General features: G+C 40.5%; 1 protein-coding gene across 1 annotated transcript in view; it reads left to right on the top strand.

Moving 5' to 3' along the window:
* The window catches only part of CFAP47 (cilia and flagella associated protein 47), a 326,940-nt gene that overhangs the window by 215,818 nt on the left and 84,752 nt on the right, over nt 1-26,370 (top strand). The window contains exons 55-56 of the mRNA XM_072994251.2: nt 2,732-2,836; nt 8,855-9,011. Of these exons, the coding sequence (XP_072850352.2) occupies nt 2,732-2,836; nt 8,855-9,011 (262 nt within the window). The remainder of the gene's footprint in view (nt 1-2,731; nt 2,837-8,854; nt 9,012-26,370) is intronic.

The raw sequence follows: 26,370 nt of genomic DNA, 5'->3' as shown, positions 1-26,370 counted from the left end.
CACTAGATATGATACTGATATAGACGTGACAGAAAACATGGAGATAAAAATGGCTAAACAACTATATAAAGAAACTCTGTTTAAAATACTTTAGATATCATCTATTATGGGTTAGGAACCTACTCAGTTAGGAACGTACTACCAACATGAATTTGACCAAACTCCAAGAGGCAGTGGAATACAGGAGTACCTGGCATGCTTTGGTCTATGGGGTCGGACATGACTTAACGACTAAACAACAACAAACCCACTCAGTTATTATTGGTATAAAGTTCAGCGGTTAAATACCTCAAAATATAGATTTGGAACCGGAATCACTTTTATTAGGTATGTTTCTAGAGGATTTTGAGAACATTGTATACTCTGAGAGCAATATTATGATAGTAACCAATATTGTATACTAAAATACACACATGACCAGTTTAAATATTTAAAAAATGTAGAGATTTTGAAGAGACAACTAAGAAGACACTAAGACGCAAAAAACCAAATAATTATATGCAAACCATGTAACATGATGTTTAAAAAGCACAAATTGAATGTAGATAGAATGAAAAATTAATAAAAATTTTTTTATTTTTTTAAAATATTCTCTATAAGGATGTAGGCACCTATTTCCATATGTGGTGGGAGTGTGAGAATATATTGAAATTTTGGAAATTGTTTTTAAAACAAATAAATGAAATATTAAAGTTTAATTTTAAAATATATCCTAAAATAGTGCTTTTATCAATATTTGTGAGTGAGCAGTGCAACTGGACAATGAAAGCATTGATTACAAATGTATTAATAGTGGCTAGATAATACCCGATGGAAGGTGGTGGCACTGCAGGTTAAACCGCAGAAGCCTCTGTGCTGCAGGGTCAGAAGACCAGCAGTCGTAAGATCAAATCCACGCAACGGAGTGAGCTCCTGTCGCTTGTCCCAGCTCCTGCCAACCTAGCAGTTCGAAAGCATGTAAAAAATGCAAGTAGATAAATAGGTACCACCACGGTGGGAAGGTAACGGCATTCCGTGTCTAGTCATGGTGGCCACGTGACCACGGAAACTGTCTTTGGACAGATGCTGGCTCTATGGCTTGGAAACGGGGATGAGCACCATCCCCTAGAGTTGGACACGACTGGACTAAATGTCAACGGGAACCTTTACCTTTACCTAGATAATACCAAAGTATTAGAAATGTAAGTATGCTTTTCAGTATGGTTTCCCATTCCCCTTTTCAGATTCTGAGACTCCCTAGACTTCCCTTTTGTTCTGGGAGAAGTCTTTGAGAACCTTGGGACTAGGAGAGACCCTTTAATATTATCTGTCTGTGGAGCCAGAGGTTGGGAGATCAATTCCCCACTGTGTCTCCTTGAACTTGATGATCCTTAGGTCTCTTACAGCAATTCAGTTTTAAGATTGTTATTATAATTAAATGCCTGCTTGTTATTTGTTTGTTTATTTATTTAAAATATTTTATAGCCTGCCCTATACCATAGAATCTCAAGATGGATAACAGAACTACATAAACCAATTTTAAAATGTAAGGTAATTAAAACAAAATCAAACCATTCAAATATCAAAACCATTTCACTAAATCCTGTACAGGCCATGATCCTCAAGCCCCAAAGACTTTAATAAATAAGTTTATCTTGATTTGGCATGGAAGTGGTTCCCATGTTCGTGCCAGTTGGGACTCCAAGGGGAGGGCATTCCACAGTCAGGGTGCTATGGCAAAAAAAAAAAAAGCTATTATGTAGACATTGGCCTAAATCCAACTGCTACTCTCAGCTAGAGTAAACCCATTGAATCAACTTTTGAATAATAAATCAACACTTAAATAAATCACAGTAATTCAATGAGTCCATTCTAATTGAGATGAGCAGTTGGTTTTAGACCTTTAAAACTGCTGCTTAGCTTCTTCTCCCGATATGAACTCATAACTCAATCCCAGCATTTAAAGTGCTCTGGTCCAGTTGCTTTGAGTGATACGTCTCAGCAGCTATCTCAGCTTCAGGAAACATGACATCAATCAGAATTTGCAGTGACATTTACTTGTATGTTTCAGATAGATATGTCAGTTTGACACTTGGTAGAAAGTGCACTATGTGATTTTAGTTTTGTATTAGTTCCTTGCTTAGAAGCTTCAAACTGTTTTATCTTATCACCACATAGCTGGAAACTTTTTCCTTTCCCCATGCATTTGTGAATCAAACCCTTGCAATTCTGAGTAAGTCAGACGTAGTATGGAAGTTACTTTTAGCCCATGTTAATGTGCATAATTGTAGGAATAAAACAGAGAGTTGGCAGCATGTAAAAATATAGTGCACATTGCCCTTTAAAATTAGTTTGTGGCTTAAAATAGGTGCAGCTTATAAGACTTTAAAGCATCACTGTGATTTAGGGGGGAAAGGGAGATAAAGTAGCAGTTTATGGTGTGAACAACTGAAGCTCGATTTCTTTCATCCATGCTTTACAACAGCCTCCATTTCCTTCTTTCTGGCTACTAACACAATGTTTTTAGTTTCTAGGGAATAAGCGTGCTGTGACTGCCACTAAGCACTGTTTACTGCAATGCACTTTATCAGTCTTAGCAGATCCTACATGCTGAGAATGGAGAAGGCGTACAGTGCAACACATTAATCACGTAAACACCAACAGTGTCGATATAAGGCACAAGAGAAGAACTAACTCTTAAAAAGTATTGATTTTTATTTTATCTTTTCTCCTCCACCCTATGTTCTTCCAGGTTATTGTAGCTCCTCATTCCACTGCTGAACTACCAGTTCAATTTTGTCCTTCAGCCCTAGGAAGAACCGATCACACCGCAAGAATCATTTTCACATGCCCGCAGGTATGGATGCTCAGTTAGGTTTGACTAATGAAATATTATCTGATGCTGGAATGAATTACAGTAGAGTCCAATGTATAGATATGCAATGTAAGCCTAGCAGACTATAAGCAGGATCCTGTTGCCATAACTCGAGTGGCTTTAATGTCAGCAAATTGCGGGAAATTAAGAAGTCAATGTAGGCTTTTTCTGTAGTGTACCATTGAAAGTCAGGCTGATTGAGTTATCCCAGCATAAATATATAAAATGGTTTCAGCCCTTATACAGCTTATCTCCTTCCCAAAGAAAGGTCTTGGAAGATACAATGACGTTTCATGTAATACCACAGCTTTTATTTGGCTTTAGGCTTCATAGACTGTGGTACTTCACCAGGCATGGAGAGTTACCTGGTTAGAAAAATATATATTCTGATGAAGAGAAAAGCCCTCTCTCTCTCTCTCTTTCAAAAAAACCCTCTTCCAAATACTATCAGACATAATGTTTTTAAGGAAAATCAATATATTTATTTAAAACGTGGGGATGGCACAGCAGTTTACAAAGGCAACAGGTTACTGGAAAGATAGGTAAGTGGGTTCCAGACAAGCCTGTGACCGGAAGCTAAAATGAGTAAACTGAGGCTATTGTACTTTGGACATACAATGAAAAGACAAGACTCATTGAGAAAGAAAATTACTAGGAAAAGAAGAAGTCCACAAAAAGGAAGACCTAATATGAGAGGAAATGATTCAGCAAAAGAAATCACAGACTTTAGGTTTCAAAATCTCAGCAACACTGATGAGAACAGGATCTTTTGGAGATCATTAATTAGTTCACTGAATCGACATAAGCTAGAGATGAACTGATGGCATGTAACAGCAACAGTGTGATGACTGTAGTGACTTTATATAACACATTCTCCAAAAGGCTACTGTTATATTATTCAAGTCATTTACTGAAAGATGTCTGCATCTGCACCTAACACCTATTAGTTTAATGACAGTTGTTCAGGCAGTTTTTATTCCCTACAGTTTTTTAATTTCTATCCCTTCTGGTCATTTTGTTTATATCATCCCTCTTAAGTTCAACTATAACCGTAGTTCCCAACTTTGGCTCACGCAATGTTCCTAATTTAAACTATAACTCCCAGAAGTCTTCACCATCAGCTGTGTTGGCCAAAATTTCAGAGCGCTATAGTCCAACATTATCTGGGGAACCAAAGTTGAGAACCACTGATCTAGAAGTTACACTTTCTTTCTTTTGTTTGGATTGAACATAGACTTTTCATCACCATACATGTATGAATCTACAAATCTCTGCTGAATATTGTTGTGCCATCCCACAACAACTTCCTGTTAAAGTTTAACTTCTTGTTAAACAACCTATGCCAATGTCAGTATTATATGCATTCTTTTTCACCCTCAGTCTATTCAATCATGTGTATAGATGTCTTCCTATGGGCTAACACTCCTTGTATCTGAAGTGGGCCACAGTCTAAGAAAGTTTATACCAAATAAAATGTGTTAGTATTTAAGGGTCCCTAATAGTCTTTACTATTTATCTGGCAACAGTCTAACTTATTTCCCGTCCTGGAAATTATTGGGAAAAGTTTCTACCCTTCCTTCCTAATTATATGCCTAGTGATCCAGAATGGTATGGAGCTGCACCAGGAGATGGTCTGAAAAAGCTCATAAGCCATCATAGTAAGGAATATGTTAGTGTCTGGATCCTGGATCCTTTGTAAACAATTCATTTGTAAATACAATATTTTGCCTAGTTATATCTTCTCTAATTTATGTCTGGCAACACATATTACTGATTGAGAATTGAGCAATCCTACATGTACTGGAAAGTAACTTCTGTTATGTAGATATCCACAGGATTGTGCTGTCAGAGAATAACTATAGTTATAACAATTCTGGTTTGTTTAATCAGAAAGTACTTGTTTGAACTAGTAGCAACTATTAGCTTTCTGGTAATGCCCACAGTATGTTACAAAGCACGTGCTTCAAAACAATATCACTATCTTAACTTAATGGCTTCAGAAAACATTAGAATGTTAAGTCTGTAATGTCTGTGGAAATATCATGAATATCATTCCTTTTTTTAACCTACTTTTCTTACTAAAATGTTCAACTGAAGACAAAAGGAAGCCTAATATTGTGACACAGATGCCATAATGTCAGTGTATGACATGCGCTTGAGTGAAATGTTTGGTTTCCAAAAAGTATATGACTCTCTTTCTTTATTCTCATCAAGATGACTAATTCCCAAAGGGACTCTTACTTCTAAGACACTTCAGATGATTACCAGTTGAAATGTATGACCCCCTATAATACAGCAAAAGTAATGTCTAGTTTGCAAGTAAAGGACCTAAAAAACAATTTACAACCCAGTTCAACTTGTTTGCTTGGTTTAGATTGTGATTCTGTACCATCCAACTGGAAAGTAAGCCTAACTGAATAGAATAGACAGAACTTGAGTTTGAAATCGCAGAACATATCATTCCATGGACCTAGCACTCTGCAGGATCTCTGGCTTGCCGTTGTCTGAGCTAGAGATCCCATTTAAACAAATGGGGCTTAGATTTCCATATGGAGGTCTCAAATACCTTCTGTGCAGATTGTAAAAATGCTGTGTATGCAATGAGCTGTTCAGGTTCTGCCCGATAACATCTGCTAATGTGTAGATATCTAGGATTGTACTGATGCCATATTTTTCTTAATTGATTTTACCTTTATTCACCCAAGTCAGCTGAGTTGCTGTGGCCCCCAGCTGCTGTTTAAAAGATATACAGTATACAAATTATTTTGGCAAACCTGAGTCACTTCATAGTCCAATTACTTACTTATGTCTTACACTTGTAAGCCATCCAATAGCCAGAATTTGCTGACAATATACAGGCAAATTGAACTCTTCAGTTATCTGGTGGTGTCCTTCCCATTCTCTTCATTTCTTCTACTTTTGAAAAATGTATGTTCAATTTTCCACTGTTCAAAGGAATATGAATCTGCTCTGTGTACAGAAACGTCTCTGAACAGGGATAAGGATGATGGCATTATCTCTGCATTTTAAGATCAGTTTTTTTTTGTGTATGGTCAAAATCTCTGCACAGAAGGCTGGTTCACTTTGTAAACTGTGCATTGTTTAGAATCTTTCCTTTAATATTTATTTGAAGGGGAAAACAAAAACAAAAGAAAGCTAAGTACCAGCATTTCTTGATATATAAGGACAGTTCAAGAGGATAAAGTATTGTTATTCTGTCTGAAGCCATGATAATTCACAGGACTCTGATCAATAAAAAAAAAAAATTGGGTCTTTATCAAATACCAAACCAATAAAATAAGTAAATAATTCACTGAAACCTTCCAGGTCCAAGTCGATTCCTGGCTCAGTCTTTGTTAGCTTGTGCCTCTCCTATTGAATAGTGGCAAACCTCCAAGATTGTATCTCGGACAAACTTTTAATCAATATCTTTTCTTTCCTCTTGCAATGTCCAGCCTTATCAACCTTTCCAGTATTTTGCTTTGTGACTTTTTAGTTTTGCACTTTTCATCTCTAAATAATTTTAAACTTTTGACCTCTGTGCTGTATTTCTGAAGACAACTATAACCAGATTATTTTTCTGTTGCAATAATTACATTGAAAGCACATTTCTGTTCACACCAATCCAATGACCAGATTTTGTGACAAAGGCTTTCATAGTGCTGTTATAGAGAGCCTGGCACAACTTTAACCTTTAAAAATGGCATTGATTTCCTTTCGTTGATTTCACTGATTAAATGCTTCTGAACTGATACTTTAAGCCATCTCATAGCTGAGTAGCTGACTAATCTAAAATCAGCTAATGATAGCACTTACAGGACAAGCCTTAACTGTTTCTGATTGTGCTTCATTGCTGAATTGAAAGAAACAGCTATGGGTTATTATCTGCTTCATTTGTTTCTGGTTATGGGCCGTAGAAAGAATTCTCTATAATAAGAATTTGGATTCAGGCTGTAATCACTTTGCTCCTGCTTTTGGATCACTGAAATTAAGTTTGTTGGGACAGCACAAGCAAAATGCCCAGTTGAATATTATGGTTACCCAAAATGATGGTATACTTACATCACCTGGTTTCCCTGGCAAACCAGCAACATTGATATGTAATGATGTGAGACTAATAGTACTGAACAGTGTTGGGTGGGCAGGATCTATTATTAGAAACGGTCATGTGGTTTTTTTTTACTTACATTCTTTTCAAACTCTCCCGTTTAGTATGCTGTATGAATATTGCATATTCTAAAGCACACCTGAAAAATGTAAGCAGAACAAACAAGCCAAAACAGTAGATTGTCTTCTGCCAATGTCTAATTAATTAATTACGAATTAAGAATGCACGTGGGTGATATTGCATTGCCTTCCCTCCCCATTATTACTCCTTAGCTCATCCTCCTCCAATCTAGTTATGACTGCTGCTGTCCCCAACCAGGGTGGGGTAGTTGAGATGATCTTCTTAATTATATGCTTCTTGAACTCAAAATGCCTGTTGCTATTAGAGCTGGTCTTTATTAGAATAAGTGAACAGGCTGCAAAGATTGGTGGGGTGGCCAACTCGTACCATCCTAACAGTCTAGAAGGGGGCTTAGTTAATGTCACTAACCCTGTTGTTCTCAGGCCTCAACCAGGCCCAAGTCCTGGTTACTGGGCCACCAGTCTGGGACTGGAGTCTAATTTGGGACACTGACCCTAGCTGGCTGTCTTTTAGAGAGGGGGGCAGTAGCTCTGGGCCAATGCATGTCCCCAAGCTCCAGTAGCTTATCTTGCCTTTGGAGGATCAGTTGCAGAAGCTCATTGTGCTGCTTGCTCCACCAGCACCACTTTCTCACTCCCACCTGGGACCCTTCTCTCACCTTCTGTGCCATCAGGCCAGTCTGCACTGGGGGTCCCCATGAGGTCTGCCATGGGTGTAATTCCTAGCAGTTGGCCCACCAGGAACAGCAAGACCATTTCCCTCATACTCATATAATATTGATGTTCTGCGTTGCAGTTCTGCTCAGCCACAGACAACACAGTTTATGGTCAAGAACCCAAGAAGCTGTAGTCTCAAAATATCTGCAGGGTACCAGATGGGCAGTGCTACCCTAAACCCTGCCCCCACCTATCCTTCTGAAACGTTCCTGTTTCTTGACTATGTAGATGTCTTACATTTACATTATTTTCACATAAATTGACAAGAAATCCATAAAGGAGGTTAAGGATGGAAGTTATTTGAACACTCCCCTTCCACACAAAAAAATACTACACTTATCCTTCTGAATGTTTTCAGGTTTCTTAAGCAAGAACACTAGTATGCTATATTTCATTTTAATAAGAGTTGTTCCTAAGAAACATAGAAAGGTCACTGCATCCACAATATTTCCTTTTTTTATCTCAGAAAGGCAACTATCCCTGGAAAGTTCACTTAGAAAGTTATTGGCAATTCCTTTAAAATGCAAAAGTGCTTAGGACAAAGCTCCCTGGACTTACTTGTATGATATTGGTTAGGCAAAATCCCCTTACAAGGGCTTACAGTGTCTGCAGCTGCCAACCAGTTCTGACAGTGGCTGTATATGTTGGGGCAGAGAGAGGAATGCTGTGAATGCAATGCTTGAAGGTTTGAATTTCTGAATTAGATTCGATTGTGGGACCCAAGTTGAATCAGAAGGCCTCTGAATCATTCTGAGATGAATTGGGCTGCTTTTCAGGTCATCAGATTGGCACCTAAAAGAAAACAGCGTACATCTTTGTATCTTGAATTCCTTAACACCTATATATAGGTCTCATAATCTTCTAGTCTGTCATTACATAGAAAGTCATATAATGCATTTAAAGCAAATCTCCACAGGGAGAATTCTCTAGCAGTGTGATTCTCTTCAGTCCTCTTATGCATTAATGCTCTTATATTTGTACAAGAATCACTTGAATCACTTGGCCAAGACCTCACCTTTTCTAGGAATATGAAGGGTGAAAACAGCTTATGGCAGGCTGCAATTTAAAATATGAGTATTTCCATTCTTTCTACAGCTTGAGGAATGGGTATTTTTCTTGTCTGGAGTGGGACTGATACCTCAGCCAATGGAACCAGCTAGTGTCAGTTCTTGCCTTGGACATCATTCTTCTATCATCATAAACTTCAAGAATCCTACATTAGAAGACATACTGGTGGACGTCTTTTTAACAGGTATAACTATTTTCTTTTATTGTTGTAGAACGTAGAATGCCATGTTTAATTCATCAGTACCAAAAGGGTTTAAGCATCCAACAGATATATCTCCATGGTAGTCTCCACTAGCCAATAGGCAAAGGTAGAAGTTTCTTCTTAAAGAGAGAAAGGCACATCTGTAGTTACATCTGATACATTAAATTCTTCCTGAGATGTGGGATATTATGACCAGAACTTGCCTTTCATCTTTTGATATTATCTGAAGAATGTCATGTATGGAGTCCTCATGCTGACCAGTCCCATAGCTCCAGACAAAGTAAAGCATACCAGAAAAAAAGTATCTCTTTTGTTCATAGGCCAAAGCAGGCCAAAAGCTACACTTCAGGTTTTCTCATTTGAGTCACTAACATATCCTAGCAGTTGGCTATAGATCACTTTGTCTGTTGTCACATCATCATTTGACGGTACTGTAGGTGGACATTGATGATAGAAATAGTAGAAATCACCACTGTATGCAGCTATTTCATATCTCCATTAACTGCCTTAGGCTGATTTAATCTCTCTCTCTCTCTCTCTCTCTCTCTCTCTCTCTCTCTCTGTGTGTGTGTGTGTGTGTGTGTGAGAGAGAGAGAGAAAGAGAAGCAATTCTGCTTTAACATCAACTGGCAGTTACTAAGATGTTTTCTGAGGAAAAGCTCATGTTGCTATGGATATGTTTGTTTCCACATTGATGTAATAATACCTGTTCTACCTGTATTTTTAAAATTTATAATTTGTAAATTTTTAAAAGAGATTATAGTTCTTAGGTTCTTTAGAAGTTAGTAGACGTTTTCTCATGACAAACAATAGAGAAAAAGCTGAAAAGCTGGTGATTCTTTCTGATAGTGCACAGTAACTAAGAGTGTTGAACACGCTCCATTGTGCAATCTCAGTTATTTCAGGGGAACGAAGAAGCCGAATAAAAATTAGAAAAACTTAATCATCCCTCTATTGTCTAATGGTTTGGTACATTTTTAAAGCCTCATAGACTGCTGTTGCCTAATATAGTGCTATATGGTACATAGTGGTGTAACCTACAAGGATTTGTAATTGCAATTTGAAGTACAAGACAGATGAAGCCTACATCTCCACGTGACATCCAAGGGTCTGTTCTGATGTTCTCATGACATTGTAACTCAATTCCTTCTATAAGACTTCAGAGTTCCTCTTTTACTGGAAGAACATTGGAATGGTCACATAATCAATTGACTCTCAAACTACAGTACTTGGGTGATATTATGGGCCCTATGATCATACTGACACTTACTGCAACCAATGCTGTAACAACAATTTCAATTTTAATTATTTTACAGTATAGCATCTTCTAGCTCTTTGATTTGGCTCAAGGAATAACATTCTCTCCAGCAGGAAACTATAGATCAGATTTGTTCATCCTTGCCATATATAAAATTGTGTCAAAATGAATGTGTGTTGGATCTACAGGGGGGTGCAGCTCTGCCCCTGTTTTGGGACTACAGATTCCCAAATCCTCACCATTGGCTGTGTTGAATATGGCCAATGGTAGTTTCAAGTGAGCAACATCTGGAGCTGAAGCTGACCAACCCTGGCACAGCAGAGCTTAGAAACATTTTGCATTATCTTTCCTGTGCTGGCTGAGGGGTTCTGGGAATCGCAGTCAATGGCCTAAAGCCAACTGCTAGTCCCAAACAGATTGAACCCACTGAATCAATTGCTGAATTGTAACAGTTGTGTACATGTCATTGACTCATGAAGCTGCAAGAAGTAACATTTCCAAGATCTGTGATGTATATGAACATACTTGGTAGCTGAAGGAATTTATCAAATAGGCAAGGTGAAGATAAATTGATGCTAACACAATAGACAGAGGAATGCTATAGGCTAATCATTAACACCCGAGGGTTACTTCTAAAAATAAAAAAATAAAAAAAATTCAAACCATCCACTTCAGCTTAAAAATATCGAATGCTCTATCTTTTGGTTTGGCTCCCATTACAAATACAGAGATGCACAAGGCATGTGGAGACCTATTTTTCATTATTAAATGAAAGAAACCTTAGAAACTAACAAAATTCTTTCTGAACAAAAGAAGTTTTGACATCTGATTGAAGTGAACAGAGATTTATTAAAACATTTCAATGTTATTTAGGAAATGTAGCTGCATGAAATATTTAATGCCCACTTCTCCTCTCCACTCTTACTCTGGATTAGTATTCACAATACCTGTGGAATAAACCTCTCTTTTCTGTCCCCTCCCATGTTGTGCTGAGAGCAAAATAAAGGACATCAAAATAAATAATGTATGGACATTCTCCAAGCTTTATTTCATTTTATAAAATCCTTTGTTTCTGAACGTCATATATCAATTTCGGTGCTGATACGGTGCTGGATCCAAAGAAGTGTAAGTGGAGCAGAATTGCTCATTAGTGCTGTTTCGCTTTCTGCTTCCAAGCACTAAAGAAAGACTTTGTGTAACAAAGTTATCTGGAGCACCATTTCAATTGAAATGTACAGCTATAAACCATATATATGTGAGTTACGTGCAACTTCCCTGTTGTGGAAAGCAAACCTGAATCTCTGGAAAGTATAGAGAAAAATACACACTTTGGAATTCATTGTGTGAACATGAAACTCAGCATGGTTTTTAGCACAGGTCAAATTCCAGGTTTTTTTTTTTTTTTGTTATATGACCAGACTATGCTCTCAGTCTTCTTCTGATTTTTTTCATGTTGCTCATATAGCTAGAATGATTTAAAATTCACAGCCGCAGAGCCCAAACCAATTCTAAACTGGTTGGAGCACATTTATTAAGCTAATTCTGCAGTACTTTCAGAAAGCAACCAAATGTTCCTTTGCCTCTGGGCTTAGGCTATAATGAGCAAGTATATATACATCACAGCCATTAGGACTAGTTTTACAATTGGTAGTCAGGGTCTAAGAAGTATATTTGGATCCAAGAAAGTTCACAATGAAAAAAAAATGCTTTTCTAAAGTGCCATTTTTTGCCTTTCTTTTCTTTTTCCTCTTTCTTTTTGCCAACAGTTAAAGATAAAGGCCCATATTCTTTTCACCACCCATGAAGCCCCTCTGATCTCTAGCTCGCCATTCTGCAAGCCAAGGATGTTTTTAATGGAGCATACATTTTCAGTAAGAATTACAGGATGTCTCCTTACATAAAAGCACACAGCATAATCTCCAGTAGAGTCTTTCTGGTAGTACAACACAGTGCTGTGCATGCAGAAGGGGGCAACAGGATTCTGGCCAAGGATTGGGTCCTGGCTACATTAATCATGCTTTAGTCCAACTAAAATCATTAGGACATATTCTAGAGAAATATATATATTTCTTATGATATTATTATTATTATTATTATTATTATTATTATTATTATTATTATTATTATTATTATTATTATTATTATTATTATTATTATTATTATTATTATTATTATTATTATTATTATTATTATTATTATTATCTGACAGAAAAGGAATATATCAAAAGATTGCAGAAAATCTTAAAATCAAAATTAAGTGGGGGAAATACCATCAAAGTCATAAACACATGGGCAGTTCCAGTAATTAGATACCCAGCTGGAATAATAAAATGGACTCAGAATTAATTAGAAGAATTGGATCGGAAAACACAGAAACTAATGAACATGTATCACACACTACATCCAAAAAGTGATGTGGACAGATTGCCACAAAAAATCAGAGGCTGTGGATTACTGCAAATACAATAGGTAGTCGAGGAGGAAAAAAGAAGCCTAAATGATTATATCAGTACAAGCAAAGAAAAATTACTTAAAGCAGTGAAAATGGAGAATATTTTGAAAACAACAGAAACAAAGGCCCAATATAAGAAACAACAATTTGGAAATAAATTGAACATCTGTAATAATAAACCACTACATGGACAACACCTGAGAAATATTGATGGAAACATGATCATAATTCAACATGGGCATGGCTAAAACTGGTATCTGTTCAGAAAGGAAATGAAGGCTTGATTTTTGCTGCACAAGATCAAGCACTCCAAACCAACATTATGCAAAAAATATAATTTCCCAGCCTCCAAAAACCCATGGGAACATTAGATAGAGAAGGTGTCAGAAAATGAGGAAGTCAAGATCTTGTGGGATTTCTGCATCAAAACAGATAGACACCTTGAACTTAACACACCAAACATAGTAATAATAGAATGAAGAAATATCTGGATCATTGACATTGCAATTCCATGGGATGCTAGAGTGAAAATAGAGAATTGGAAAAACTAATAAAATAAAGAGACCTGGCAATCAAAACATTTCACTTGTGGATGAAACACACTTCAGTGGTTCCCGAAGTCATTGGGGCTTTGGGAACAATATCAAGAAATTTCACCCAGTACTTTAAGCAGTTGCAGATCTCAGGATTGACACCATCAGAGTTACAGAAAATGGCAATATTAGGAACAGTATACATGTTGCACCAATATTTAATAGATACGTAGGTTATTGGTTAAAACATGTATCTGTTATATAGTACTAGTCGATGTTTTTATAATTTTGATTGACTCTGCCTAGTGTTTTTGAATAATAATAATAAAACAAAATCACTATCAGGTGATGAAAAGTATAAATACCTTGGAATACTAGAAGCAGATAACACCTTGCACAAAAAAGTTAAAGAGCTGACAGAAAAGGAATATATCAAAAGACTGTGGGAAATCGTAAAATCAAAATTAAATGGTAGAAATACGATCAAAGCTATAATGACATGGGCAGTTCCAGTAATTAGATACTCAGCTGGAATAACAGATTGGATCCAAAATGAATTAGAAGAATTAGATCAAAAAACATGAAAGCTAATGAACACCACCACCACCACCACCACCACCACCACCAACAACAACAACAACAACAACAACAACACCACCACCAACAACAACACCAACAACAACAACACCAACAACACCAACACCAACAACACCAACACCAACACCAACACCAACAACACCAACACCAACACCAACACCACCACCACCACCACCACCACCACCACCACCACCACCACCACCACCACCACCACCACCACCACCACCACCAACAACAACAACAACAACAACAACAATAATAATAATAATAATAATAATAATAATAATAATAATAATAATAATAATAATAATAATAATAATAATAATAATAATAATAATAATAATAATAATAATGTGCCATCAAATCAGTTCTGACTTATGGCAACTCTTTTCTAAGTAGAGAGTACTCAGAAATGGTTTACCATTGCCTTCATCTGTGGGTGCCCTGGGACTGTGCAGTTTGCCCAAGGCCACATCGGCTGACTGTTCTGGAATGACCAGTGGGGAACTGAACTCGCAACTTCAGGCTCTGCAGACAGATATCTAACTCGCTAAGCTATCCCATCAGCTAATCAGAAATAGTTCTGAAATCACAAGATGCTTTCGATTTGAAGATAAGACTCAAGGCTTAGTGATGTAATCTTGTGGATAGTTTGAGTCAAGGCTTGACAGTGAAAGATCCATGGTCCAAACTGGATTCTCCAAAGATTTTCTTTGTTGTAGTAATCCATACAGCTCATGCTGGCACTATGTGATAACTCATTGGCAGGTTCATTTGCAGGTTTGACCATCACAGAGAGAGTGTTAAATTGTTAGGTTCCATCTTCTTGGGAAAATATTGAGATGTGCCTGTTATCATTTATGTGATTGCAAAATATCACCAGCAGTTCTTGCATGCATTCTGATGACCACATTATGTAATGAAGAGATATATTAGTAATTACATAATTTTATTCTGCCCCATTTAGAAAACAGCATGTTTTGTACTATGTCATTCAAGTCAGTATTTTATCTGGTTCCACAGCAACAAATCTATTATAAGAAGCAAACACAGAGTCTAAACATTATGCTAATCAGCATACAGAGGAGTAGACAATATTGGGCTATTATTTGCAATATACTTACCTAAGACAGTTTCCAAATAAGTAATATGAAAACAAAGCTTCTTTCCAGTGTAACTGTTGCAGAAATCAGGTACAGCTTGATATTTTTGAAATGTTAGTTTAATTAATCAGAACATTTATCTATACACTTGGAAAAAAGGTATAGATATTGTTCACGTCAATAATATGCTGGCTAAATAGATTAATATTTGTGGTGGGTCAACTCAGGCCTCTGTCAACTCAGGCCTCCCAGAGTGCTCACTCCTCTTCTTCTACTGCTGCCACCAAAGTTTATTGAGTAATCAGGACAAGCTAGCCAACCTGCCACAGATTCTGCTTTGGGCAACTCACTCCCCAGAAATGGTTACCACAGAGCCAGAATCCCTATCTTAGTCCCCAATCTGAGCTTCAGAGCCCCTCTACTAGACTTTCTCCCCATGAGACAAGTCCTAGAAGGTTACCCACTTGTCCACTCAGACGTCCCTGACTAAAGATCCGCTCTGGGCACTTTTCCAGACCAAGGCCTTACTGGACCACTTCCTATCCCACACGCTGGACACCAATTTATGTAGCGGGCCACTCTGACGCCTCTGTCAACTCAGGCCTCCCAGAGTGCTCACTCCTCTTCTTCTACTGCTGCCACCAAAGTTTATTGAGTAATCAAAAATGACAAATGTTTCTTCTAAAACAAAAACTGTGTTTATTGATTTGACAAAATAAAAGGAGTGAATCACAGGTAGTAAATCAGGTCGTAAATCAAGTTTCTCATTTAATGTACCTCACACAGACGTTTCCCTCACTGACTATCTCTCATAAATCTATCTCACTCTCTCAACCAATTTCTCTCATCTCCCAAACTCCCAAAACTCTCTCACACACATCACACACCCTCCTTATATAATCCAGCTCCTTCCCCTTCTGCACCACCCTCCGTCCTCTCAATGGCTGATGTTCCCCTGCCCAGCTGTGACAGACAGGTGAGAGCAGAGCTGTATGTTACAATACCTCCCCCCTTAACAAGTTGTTTCATGGGGGAAAGCTAAAGTGCTTTCCTCTCATGAGCACTGAGGAGCAATACAACAAAACATTTATTCTAATAACAATAATACATTTAATAAACATTTGCATAAACATTAGGTAAACCTCTTACCTGCATGTTATTCCACTACATTCATTAACATTTTCAAAGTTCATTCATGCATATGCTTAATAATAGAATACAACATAAAAAATATACTTACATCCAATTTCTTATGCTTACATAACAAATAACATGTATCAGTGGGTACATGTACAACAAACTTTTATTTCCCCATTCTAAGAGTCCATTCTTTTCTTCTTCAGTCTTCCGGTCTTCTAGAGAGGGCATCTATAGCACAGTTCTGAGTCCCTTTAATTACTCGAACCTCAAAATCAAAGTCCTGCAGGAGCAAAGCCCATCCCATCAGCTTGCTGTTGTTGGCTTTGATAGTCCTTAACCACAATAGTGGGGAATGGTCAGTACACAAGACAAAATGTCCTCCCCAAACATATGGCCCAAGCTTGCGAAGTGAATGAAGAATTGCAAGACACTCTCCCTCACCACTAGAAAGCTGTTCTTTGCCCGCCTGTAGATTTTCACTCAGGTACGTCGCGAGATGATGTTCTCCATCGTTGTCCTTCTGGCTCAGCATGGCTCTTAACCCGGTGTTGGACGCATCGGTGATGATGGTGAACTCACGCTGGCAATCTGGAGCTCTTATGACGGGATTGGTCATCACTGCCCCCGTCAGCTTCGCGAACGCCTCCTCGCAGCTGCTGGTCCACTGGATACTATCTGCACTCTTCTTGCGTGTTAAGTCAGTAACACTACAAGGAGTAACAGCTGGTGGGGGTGCATCTCCAGTATCAATTTTGTGCACCACTCCCTGGGCCAACCCTGGCTTGCTGGAAGAAACTTGCTGGTATCTCCTTAGCAAGGCCCTCAATTCGTTTTGTTGCTCAGGGGAAAGCACAGGGCTAACTTTGACATCATCAGGGTTATATCTTGCTTTCCCCCACCCTTCCAAATAGGGTAAGTCATGTTTCACATTGTCAGCTTCCTTCATGGCAAACAACACTCTGTTCTTTTCCCTATAATATGGTTTGATCATATTCACATGAACCACCCTCCTGCCTGGTTCCCCATCTTCCTTAATGATATAATTAAGGGCATTCATTTTGGCACTAATTCTAAATGGTTCTGCCCAATTTAGTTGTAATTTATTCCCTTTGAGAGGTCTTAGCACAAGCACCTCATCTCCAGGATTAACACTTCTTTCTCTGGCTTTCCTGTCATACCAGGCTTTTTGCTTATTTTTCTGTCCTTGTAAATTCTCAGCAGCCAGCTTTAAATTTCTTTTTAGAGTGTTCATCAGGTTGTCTAAATATGCTATTACGTTCTCAGGATCAGACCCTTGTATTTTCTCCCAACTTTGTCTAAGTAAGTCAAGGGGTCCTCTCACTTTTCTCCCAAACAGCAATTCAAAAGGACTAAATCCTGTACTGTTTTGGGGTACCGACCTATATGCACATAACAGAAGTTGTATTCTCTGATCCCAATTGTAAGGATTCTCAGCAGAATAGGCCCTAATCATGCACATCAGGGTACCATTAAATTTCTCTGTAAGGCTGTTAGTTTGCGGGTGATATGGGGAAGTATTTAGATGTTTGATCCCACATATTTGCCACAGTCTCTGCATGAGCTTTGAGGTAAAAGATGTTCCTAAGTCAGTTACTATTTCTGACGCGAAGCCCATTCGACTCATATAACTCAGCAGGGCATCAGCCACAGTATGAATCTCAATATTCCTCAGAGGAATGGCCTCTGGGTATCGTGTGGCATAGTCCACAATGGTCAGAATAAATCTGTTCCCACTTTGGGTGACTCTAGGCAATGGTCCTATAATATCCATGCCAATGCGCTGGAATGGGGTAGAAATTACTGGTAAAGGGCATAGCTTTGCTTTGGTTTTATCATTACTATTACCCTGTCTTTGACAAACACCACAACTCTGACAGAAATTTTTAATCTGCCTTCCCATCTCAGGCCAGTAGAAATTTTGTGATATTCTTTGCTTGGTTTTATTAATGCCTTGATGAGTAGAAAATACATCTGAGTGCCCCCTTTCTAATATTTGCTGGCGATATTTCAAAGGAACCACTAACTGTTTTTGAAGATTATCCCCCCCCCCTTTCTTGGGGTTCCTCGGTACAATAAGCCCTGTTCAAGGTGAAACCTTTCAGGTCTTTCAGGGGTTAACCTTACTTCAGAAGCGTTCTCAAAGCATTGTTTCAGTGTGGAATCTGCTTTCTGTTCCAGACTGAACGTATTGCTTTGGGGAATATTAAGTTGAAATATATCAGCTGAGTTCATACTGTCAGGCATTCCCTTTCTCTGACTGTCACTCCCTCAGCTGCCTCTGCTTTCTCTTGTTGGGAACGTGTTATAACTAAAACCCTCTTTACATGCTCAGAGAGGTCATTGTTACATACAGCACTGATGTTACCTGTCTGTCATGGGTTTGGAGGGAAAGTTCCATCCTATGGGGAGTGGAAGGCGGGACATCAGGAGGAGGGGCTGTACTGTATATATATGCGTGTGTAGAGATGCTGGGAGACACTGGGTTGTGACGAAGCAGCAGCTGGGAAGAAGAAGCTGTTGTGGGAGTCTGTGTGTCAGACAGGGTACTACTGTGTGTCAGAGTACCAACCTGATAGGTTCAGGTGTCTGTTGGTTAGCCAGAACTGATAGGTTCAGGGTCTGTGCTTCAAGTTAAGGGTTCTGGGTGAACCAAACTGTGTGTATGTATGAGTGAGAATAAGCCACGTTACTATATTTTATACACCTGATCATTTTATTTCCCTGTGTGTATTTAAATAAACCTTATTCTTTTTTATTGTTTAAAAATCCATCCCTGGTCTGTGTGACTTCTTATAGGGAATGGTTGGTGGCAGCTTAGTGTAACTGTGTGACATATCCCAGTAGGTCTGGGTTTGTCACATTGATTGGTGTCCAGCGTGTGGGATACGACTGGTCCAGTTGTCCAGCGGTCCAGCAAAGCCTTGGCAAGTGTGCCCAGAGCAAGGGGGGTCTAGTCAGGGACAGTCTGAGGCGCGTAGTTAATCTTCTAGGTGTACCTCACGGGGAGGTGCGCTAGTAGAAGAACGTGCCAACTGGGGAGACTTAGATTAAGGTGCTCTGAGGCAGCCTAGTTTTGGCGGGAAAAAGCTGAGGCAAAACTGCGTAGTAACAGTGATCTAGCTTGCCAGCTGAGAGGCCCAGCAGAGGGGGGTAGGCTCTGACTCGATACTGTTGCAAGTTAGTGCTGAAGAACAGCAGCAATCTCTAGGGAGAGCTGGTTCTGAGGCAAGAAGGAAAAAAGTGGTCGTTTTATTTTGAGGCTTGACTTTTAAAGCAGCCTGTTCTGAGGGGGGATTATGCCCTTGACTCGAAGCCAGATGGCCGAAGTGAGTGAAGTGAAAGACCCCCAGATTGACCAAGGTTCTGAGGATGAATTTGGCTCAGTGCAAGGTGACAGCACAGGAGAGCAGAACCCAGAACTCAGAAAATTGATCCTAGCCCAACAGCATGAACTGAGGGTGAGGGAAATGGAGGAAAGGTTAGAGAGAGCGAGAATGGAGAGAGAAGAAAGAATGGAAAAAGAAAGAATGGCGTTTGAATTAAGAAAACTGGAACTGATGAACCAGAACAATAATAATAATAGGGATTCTGAGGGAGGCCAATTGTCTAAGGCTGACCTGAAGAAATTCCCTGTGTACCACAAGGGAGATTGTCCTGAGGTGTTCTTTTCCTTAGTGGAAAGAGCGTTTGTGGACTTCTCAGTGAGGGAAACTGAGAAGATGACCATCATGCGATCTTTAATCAGTGGTAGCCTGGCTGAGGTATATGCCGAGATTCCTGAGGAACTGATGAAAGATTTTGCAGAGTTTAAAAAACTGGTGTTTGCCAGACATGGGATAAATGCAGAGCAGCTGAGACAAAGATTCAGGTCCCTCACCAAGAAGCCAGAGCAGACTTTTACCCAAGTGGGGGCCCAATTGGTGAGGCTGCTTGAGAAATGGCTATCGCAGGAGGGGACAGAGACCTATGAGCAGCTTAAAGACTTGATAGCACTGGAACAGTTCTATTCAGTCCTGCATGGGGAATTGAAATTCCAGGTGAGGGAAAGGAAACCGAAATCTGTGGCAGCAGCCGCAGAGATTGCAGATTTTATTTCCCAAATAAGAAAGCCCTTGGGTGAGGGGAAATCTGTAGGTAAACCCAAAGAAACCTACAGCAAGTACTCTCAGGGACCAGGGAAAAGCCAGCAAGGGGGAGGGGCCCATGGTGAAGGGAAGCCCTCAGACATGAAACTAAGACCTCAGATTTTGGAGGGAAAACCAAAACAAGATGAGAGAGAATCAAAATACACCAGAAAATGTTATTTCTGTCAGGGAAAGGGTCATCTAATCTCAGAGTGTGAGAAATTAAAGCAGCTAAAAGGAATGGTGCCTCAGGAGTCTAGTGGAACCAAGCCAAAAGCTGTGTTCTGTGTCCAGAAAGAGCAAGGCTCATTGTCACTGAGGGAGCCGGTTGCCATGACTACTCAGTCTGGAACAGCTACCTCTGCTGATCAGGCTGAGGAAAATGGTCCTCTTGTGGAGGTAAAGCGCTGCTTGCTGGTGAAAACAGATTCTCAATTGTTTGAGACAGCCGGGGTGGACGTAGGAATACTTGACCGTCAGTATAGGGGGCTGCGGGACACTTGTTCCCAGGTAACCCTGTGCCATCCAGATATTATTCCTAGGGAGTTTATAATCCCAAATGAGAGCATGAAGGTGGCAGGGATTGAGGGGCAGGTAATCTCTCTGCCAGTAGCAGAGGTACCTGTCAACTTTCAAGGCTGGAGGGGAGTTTGGAGGCTAGCGATTTCATCGACTCTGCCAGCAGCCGTGCTCGTGGGAAATGACCTGGCTGAACATGTGAAACGGGTGCTAGTGATTACACGCTCACAAGCCACCACAGGGACAGTTCAGGGGGGTAATGATGAGCCAGAGACGGAGGCAGAGGGGAGTTCAGAAGCTGTGGTGGAAACCTTAACCACAGACAGCAGATTTGGACAGGAGCAAAAGGCAGACGCCACTCTCCAAAAGTGTTTTGAACAGGTGACTGACGCCCAGCTAACACCTGAAACCCCAGTGAGATTTCTGGAGAAAAAGGGGATTTTATATAGAGAAACCCTGAGGAATATCTCAAAAGGGGGAGATGGGATCAGAAGTCAGCTGGTGGTACCTGAAAAGTATCGCCCCATGATCTTACAAAGGGGGCACTCTGACATGTTTGCTGCGCACTTAGGAGTGAACAAAACACAGCAGAGAATCACACAGAATTTCTACTGGCCTGACATAGGGAAGCAGATCAGGGAGTTCGGTAAACAATGTGATGTGTGTCAAAGGCAGGGGAATAACCGCGACAGGACCAAAGCAAAGTTGTGCCCTTTGCCTGTGATTGACACTCCGTTCAAATGCATAGGGGTGGATATTGTGGGACCTTTGCCCAAGGCCACAAAGAGGGGGAACAGGTTCATTCTAACAATTGTGGACCATGCCACAAGGTATCCTGAAGCCATACCCTTGACTAACATTGAAACTAACACAGTGGCCGATGCTTTGGTAGGGTATATGTCCAGGATGGGATTTGCCTCAGAGATAATCACAGATTTGGGCGCATCGTTCACATCAAAGCTCATGAAACGCTTATGGCAAATCTGTGGAATTAAGCACAAGGAAACCACTGCATATCATCCTGAAAGTAATGGGTTAACTGAGAAGTTCAATGGGACTCTAATGCGCATGATTAGGGCTTACTTGGCAGAGAATCCAAACAATTGGGACCAGAAGCTGCAATCCCTTTTGTTTGCTTATCGATCAGTGCCACAAGCCAGTACCGGGTTCAGTCCATTTGAACTTTTATTTGGGAGAAGGGTGAAAGGGCCCCTTGATTTGATCAAACAAAATTGGGAGCAGATCACCCAGGATGACCCACAAGACGTTGTGACTTACATAGACACCTTGATAAATGACCTAAGGAGAAATCTAGAGCTGGCAGCAGAAAACCTGCAAGCTCAGAAGGTCAGACAGAAAACATGGTATGACCACAAAGCTAGAGAGAGGCACTTTGACCCAGGGGAGGAAGTGCTTTGGCTTAGGCCCTGCAGAGAGAATAAACTGCAGCTCAAATGGGCAGGACCATATAGGGTCATTTCCAAGATGTCAGACCTGAACTACCTAATAGAGCAGGAGGAGAACCAAGCAAGGAGGGTGGTTCATGTGAATGCCCTAAAACCCTACTACAGAGGGGAACAGAGGGTTTTATTCGCGATAAAAGCAGCTGAGAGTGAGGAAGCTGAATTACCCTTCTGGGAGGGTAGAGGGGAAGTAAAATACAACCCAGAGGAGGTGAAGATCAGTCCTGCACTCACCCGAGACCAGCAGCAAGAACTAAAAATGCTGCTTAGCAAATATCAACAGGTGTTTTCCAACAAGCCGGGGATAGTGAAGGGAGTGATGCATCGGATCCACACAGGGGATGCACCCCCGCAGGCAGTATCCCCATACCGAGTAACGGGACCCTATAGGGACAAGGTGCGGAAGGAGCTGGACGGGATGCTGAGGGAGAACATAATCGTCCCCTCTTCTAGTCCTTGGTCCTCTCCGATAGTCCTTGTGGACAAGCCTGATGGGAGCATTAGGTTTTGTGTCGATTACAGGAAATTAAACCGTGTAACCACTCCTGATGCCTACCCAATGCCCAGGCTAGACAACCTGATTGAAACCATAGGGGGTTGTCGGTTCATCTCATCATTGGACCTGGTAAAGGGATATTGGCAATTAAGAATTGATCCCAGGGATCAAGAAAAGACTGCCTTTTGCAGCCCTTTTGGTCTCTATGAGTTTCGAGTCCTGAGCTTTGGTCTCAGAAATGCACCAGCCACATTCCAAAGGCTGATGGACCAGACCTTGGTAGGGCTCAGTGACTTTACAGTGGCCTACATTGACGACATAGGGATCTTCAGTAATACCTGGGAAGATCACCTGATACACCTGGAGTTAGTGCTGCAGAGGTTAAGTGCAGCAGGGCTAACAGTAAAGGCCAGCAAGTGTCAGCTGGGTAGCCCAGAAATAAAATACTTGGGTCACATGGTAGGGGGAGGAATGATAAAACCCCTGGAGGCCAAAATAGAAGCTGTTCGTGATTGGCCTAGACCCAACACCAAGAAAAAGGTCAAATCATTTCTTGGGTTGGTGGGCTACTACAGAAAGTTCATCCCGAGGTTTAGCGAGATTGCGGCTCCGCTGACCGATCTGACGAGGAAGAAGGCTGATGACCGCATCCCGTGGACCAGCGACTGTGAGGCGGCGTTCCAGAGGTTGAAGGAGGCGTTAATCAACTATCCTGTCCTGCGTGCTCCAGACTTCGACCGGGAGTTCATCATCTACACCGATGCGTCTAACAGCGGGGTAGGAGCAGTTCTGTGCCAGGAGGATGAGAATGGTGACCAACATCCAGTGTCCTACCTGAGTAGGAAACTTCAAAAAGGTGAGAGACATTTGGCAACCGTGGAGAAGGAGTGTTTGGCCATAGTCTACGCGATCCAGAAGGCCAAGCCTTACATCTGGGGAAGACATTTTATTCTGTGTACTGACCATTCACCATTGCAATGGTTAAAGACAATGAAAACCCACAATAGCAAACTTATGAGGTGGGCTTTAAACCTACAGGACTATGACTTTGAAGTGAAGGTGGTCAGAGGGTCAGTGAACTGTGTTGCTGACGCTTTATCAAGAAGACCTGAAGAATGAAGACGGCGAAAGAACATGGACTATATGTATATAATGATGACAAAAAGTTAAATGTACCTGGTTTTGAATTTGGTTTGTATGAATAAAGGTAAATTGATGTAATGTATATGGTAAATGTTTAAATGCCTAATTGCTATGGTTAACTTAGAATGTAAGTATGAGTAAGTATAATATGGTATGTATAACTGTTGTTGTGTATTTTATACAGGTTGTTTTTTTGGTGAAAAGCACGTTAGCTTTCCCCCTACAAAACAACTTATAAAGAGGGGAGGTGTTACATACAGCACTGATGTTACCTGTCTGTCATGGGTTTGGAGGGAAAGTTCCATCCTATGGGGAGTGGAAGGCGGGACATCAGGAGGAGGGGCTGTACTGTATATATATGCGTGTGTAGAGATGCTGGGAGACACTGGGTTGTGACGAAGCAGCAGCTGGGAAGAAGAAGCTGTTGTGGGAGTCTGTGTGTCAGACAGGGTACTACTGTGTGTCAGAGTACCAACCTGATAGGTTCAGGTGTCTGTTGGTTAGCCAGAACTGATAGGTTCAGGGTCTGTGCTTCAAGTTAAGGGTTCTGGGTGAACCAAACTGTGTGTATGTATGAGTGAGAATAAGCCACGTTACTATATTTTATACACCTGATCATTTTATTTCCCTGTGTGTATTTAAATAAACCTTATTCTTTTTTATTGTTTAAAAATCCATCCCTGGTCTGTGTGACTTCTTATAGGGAATGGTTGGTGGCAGCTTAGTGTAACTGTGTGACATATCCCAGTAGGTCTGGGTTTGTCACAGTCATTTCCAATTAAAACTGCTGCTGGCACCTGTAAAGAAATTCCAATTCTCCAAGGTCCTTCCCATCCCCAGTACCTAATGGGTATCTCAGCCACAGGCAAAATGACAGCTTCTTCGCCAATTCCCTTCACAGCCATGTTTTCCCCTTGTTAGATGCATTTCTGAGGGACTATATCAGGGTGACATAGGGTGACTTGTGAACACAAGTCTCTCAGAGCCATGTATTTATTATCAAAGATATAAATATTGTCCCCAGCCGTTTGAAATAACTCTTGGTTTGTTTTAAGCAAAAAGCAATGTCTAACTTCTGCCAAAGGAAAATCAGGTTCAATATTATCAGCTTGTGTAGAGAGCTCAGTTTGTGTTGCCATGGTGACTAACTCCTCCCTTGGTGGATTAACCTGTTCCTGCTGCATACAGTATACAGCTTTAGGCTTACTTAAATTTCCATTTTGTGGCCCAAATTCTCTTTTTCTGCCACACTGGGACGCAATGTGGCCTTTCTCCCCACACCGGAAACAAGTCCTAAAGTTCAATTGATCATTCCCAGCACCCTTAACTCCTTTTCTCTCCAAATTTTGGTTTCTGGTCTCGTTCTGATCTGAAGGCCTGCCCACAAAATGGCCCCCGACCTCCTGCTGGTTCTTAAATTGTCCTCCGGGATACTTATTTTTGTCCTCCCAAACCTTCCTCATAACATTTCCCTCAGAAGAGCTGGGTTTCCTAATCTGGGAAATAAAATCAGCAACCTCCCCTGCCTGTTGTAAACTTCTGGGTTTCTTGTCCCTGACTAAATATTTCAGTTCTCCAGGTAAGAGAGAATAAAACTGCTCAAGACCAATAAGGTTTTTAAGGTCTTGTACTGTCTCAACTTTCTCCTGTTGAATCCATTTATCCAGGTACCTGGTCAAATTTGCCCCAAACTGAGAATAAGACTCATCAGGTTTCTTGGTCAGAGCCCTGAATTTCTGTCTCAGATGTTCTGAATTTATGCCATACTGGGCAAAAACTAACTTTTTGTATTCCTCATAATTTTTAATTAATTCTATAGGCATCTCCACATATATCTCAGCCAGGCCTCCACTAATTTGGGATCTCAGTACTATCATTCTTTCAGATTCCCTCACACAAAAGTCTTCACACACTCTCTCAAACATCACCAGGAATGATTCTGGATCATCTCCCTTTCTAAAGACAGGGAATCTTTTCAGATCTGCCTTTGACAACTGTCTCCCCTCAGAGTCATCTCTGCCATTGTTGTTATTGTTATTGTTGGCCTGAGCTTCCAGTTCTAGTCTCCTGAGTTCAAATGCCATTCTCTCCTTTTCCAGGGCAATTTTTTCCCTCTCCATCTCTAAGGCCAATTTTTCATTCTACATTTCTAAGGTCATTTGTCTCTCCTCAGCTTTGGCCTTCATCTCTAGCTCCATTTGTTTCAACCTGTATTCATGTGCTTGAGCCAATTCCAACTTTCTGAATTCTGTTGGGTCTTCCCTTGAGGTTTCTCTCTCCTGATCTGAGGTAAAACCTTCCTCAAAATCCCCATTTTCATTATCTGACCCAGCTGCCATTATTTTCAGGCCTCAATTTAAAAGTACACTTTTTTCCTGTCAGTGGGTGTCTGTGTTACAACTTAGCTTCCAGCACTCATCCACTGGCAAGCTAGGCGCAGTGTCTAGGCCCCTGCCCCCAGCTACGCCTTTCGCCACAGACAGAGCTTTTTC

Source organism: Pogona vitticeps, chromosome 3, assembly GCF_051106095.1.
Source record: "Pogona vitticeps strain Pit_001003342236 chromosome 3, PviZW2.1, whole genome shotgun sequence".
NCBI lineage: Eukaryota > Metazoa > Chordata > Lepidosauria > Squamata > Agamidae > Pogona > Pogona vitticeps.
The sequence above is the reverse complement of the archived record's forward strand: the minus strand, read 5'-3'. Positions and strand labels throughout refer to the sequence as shown.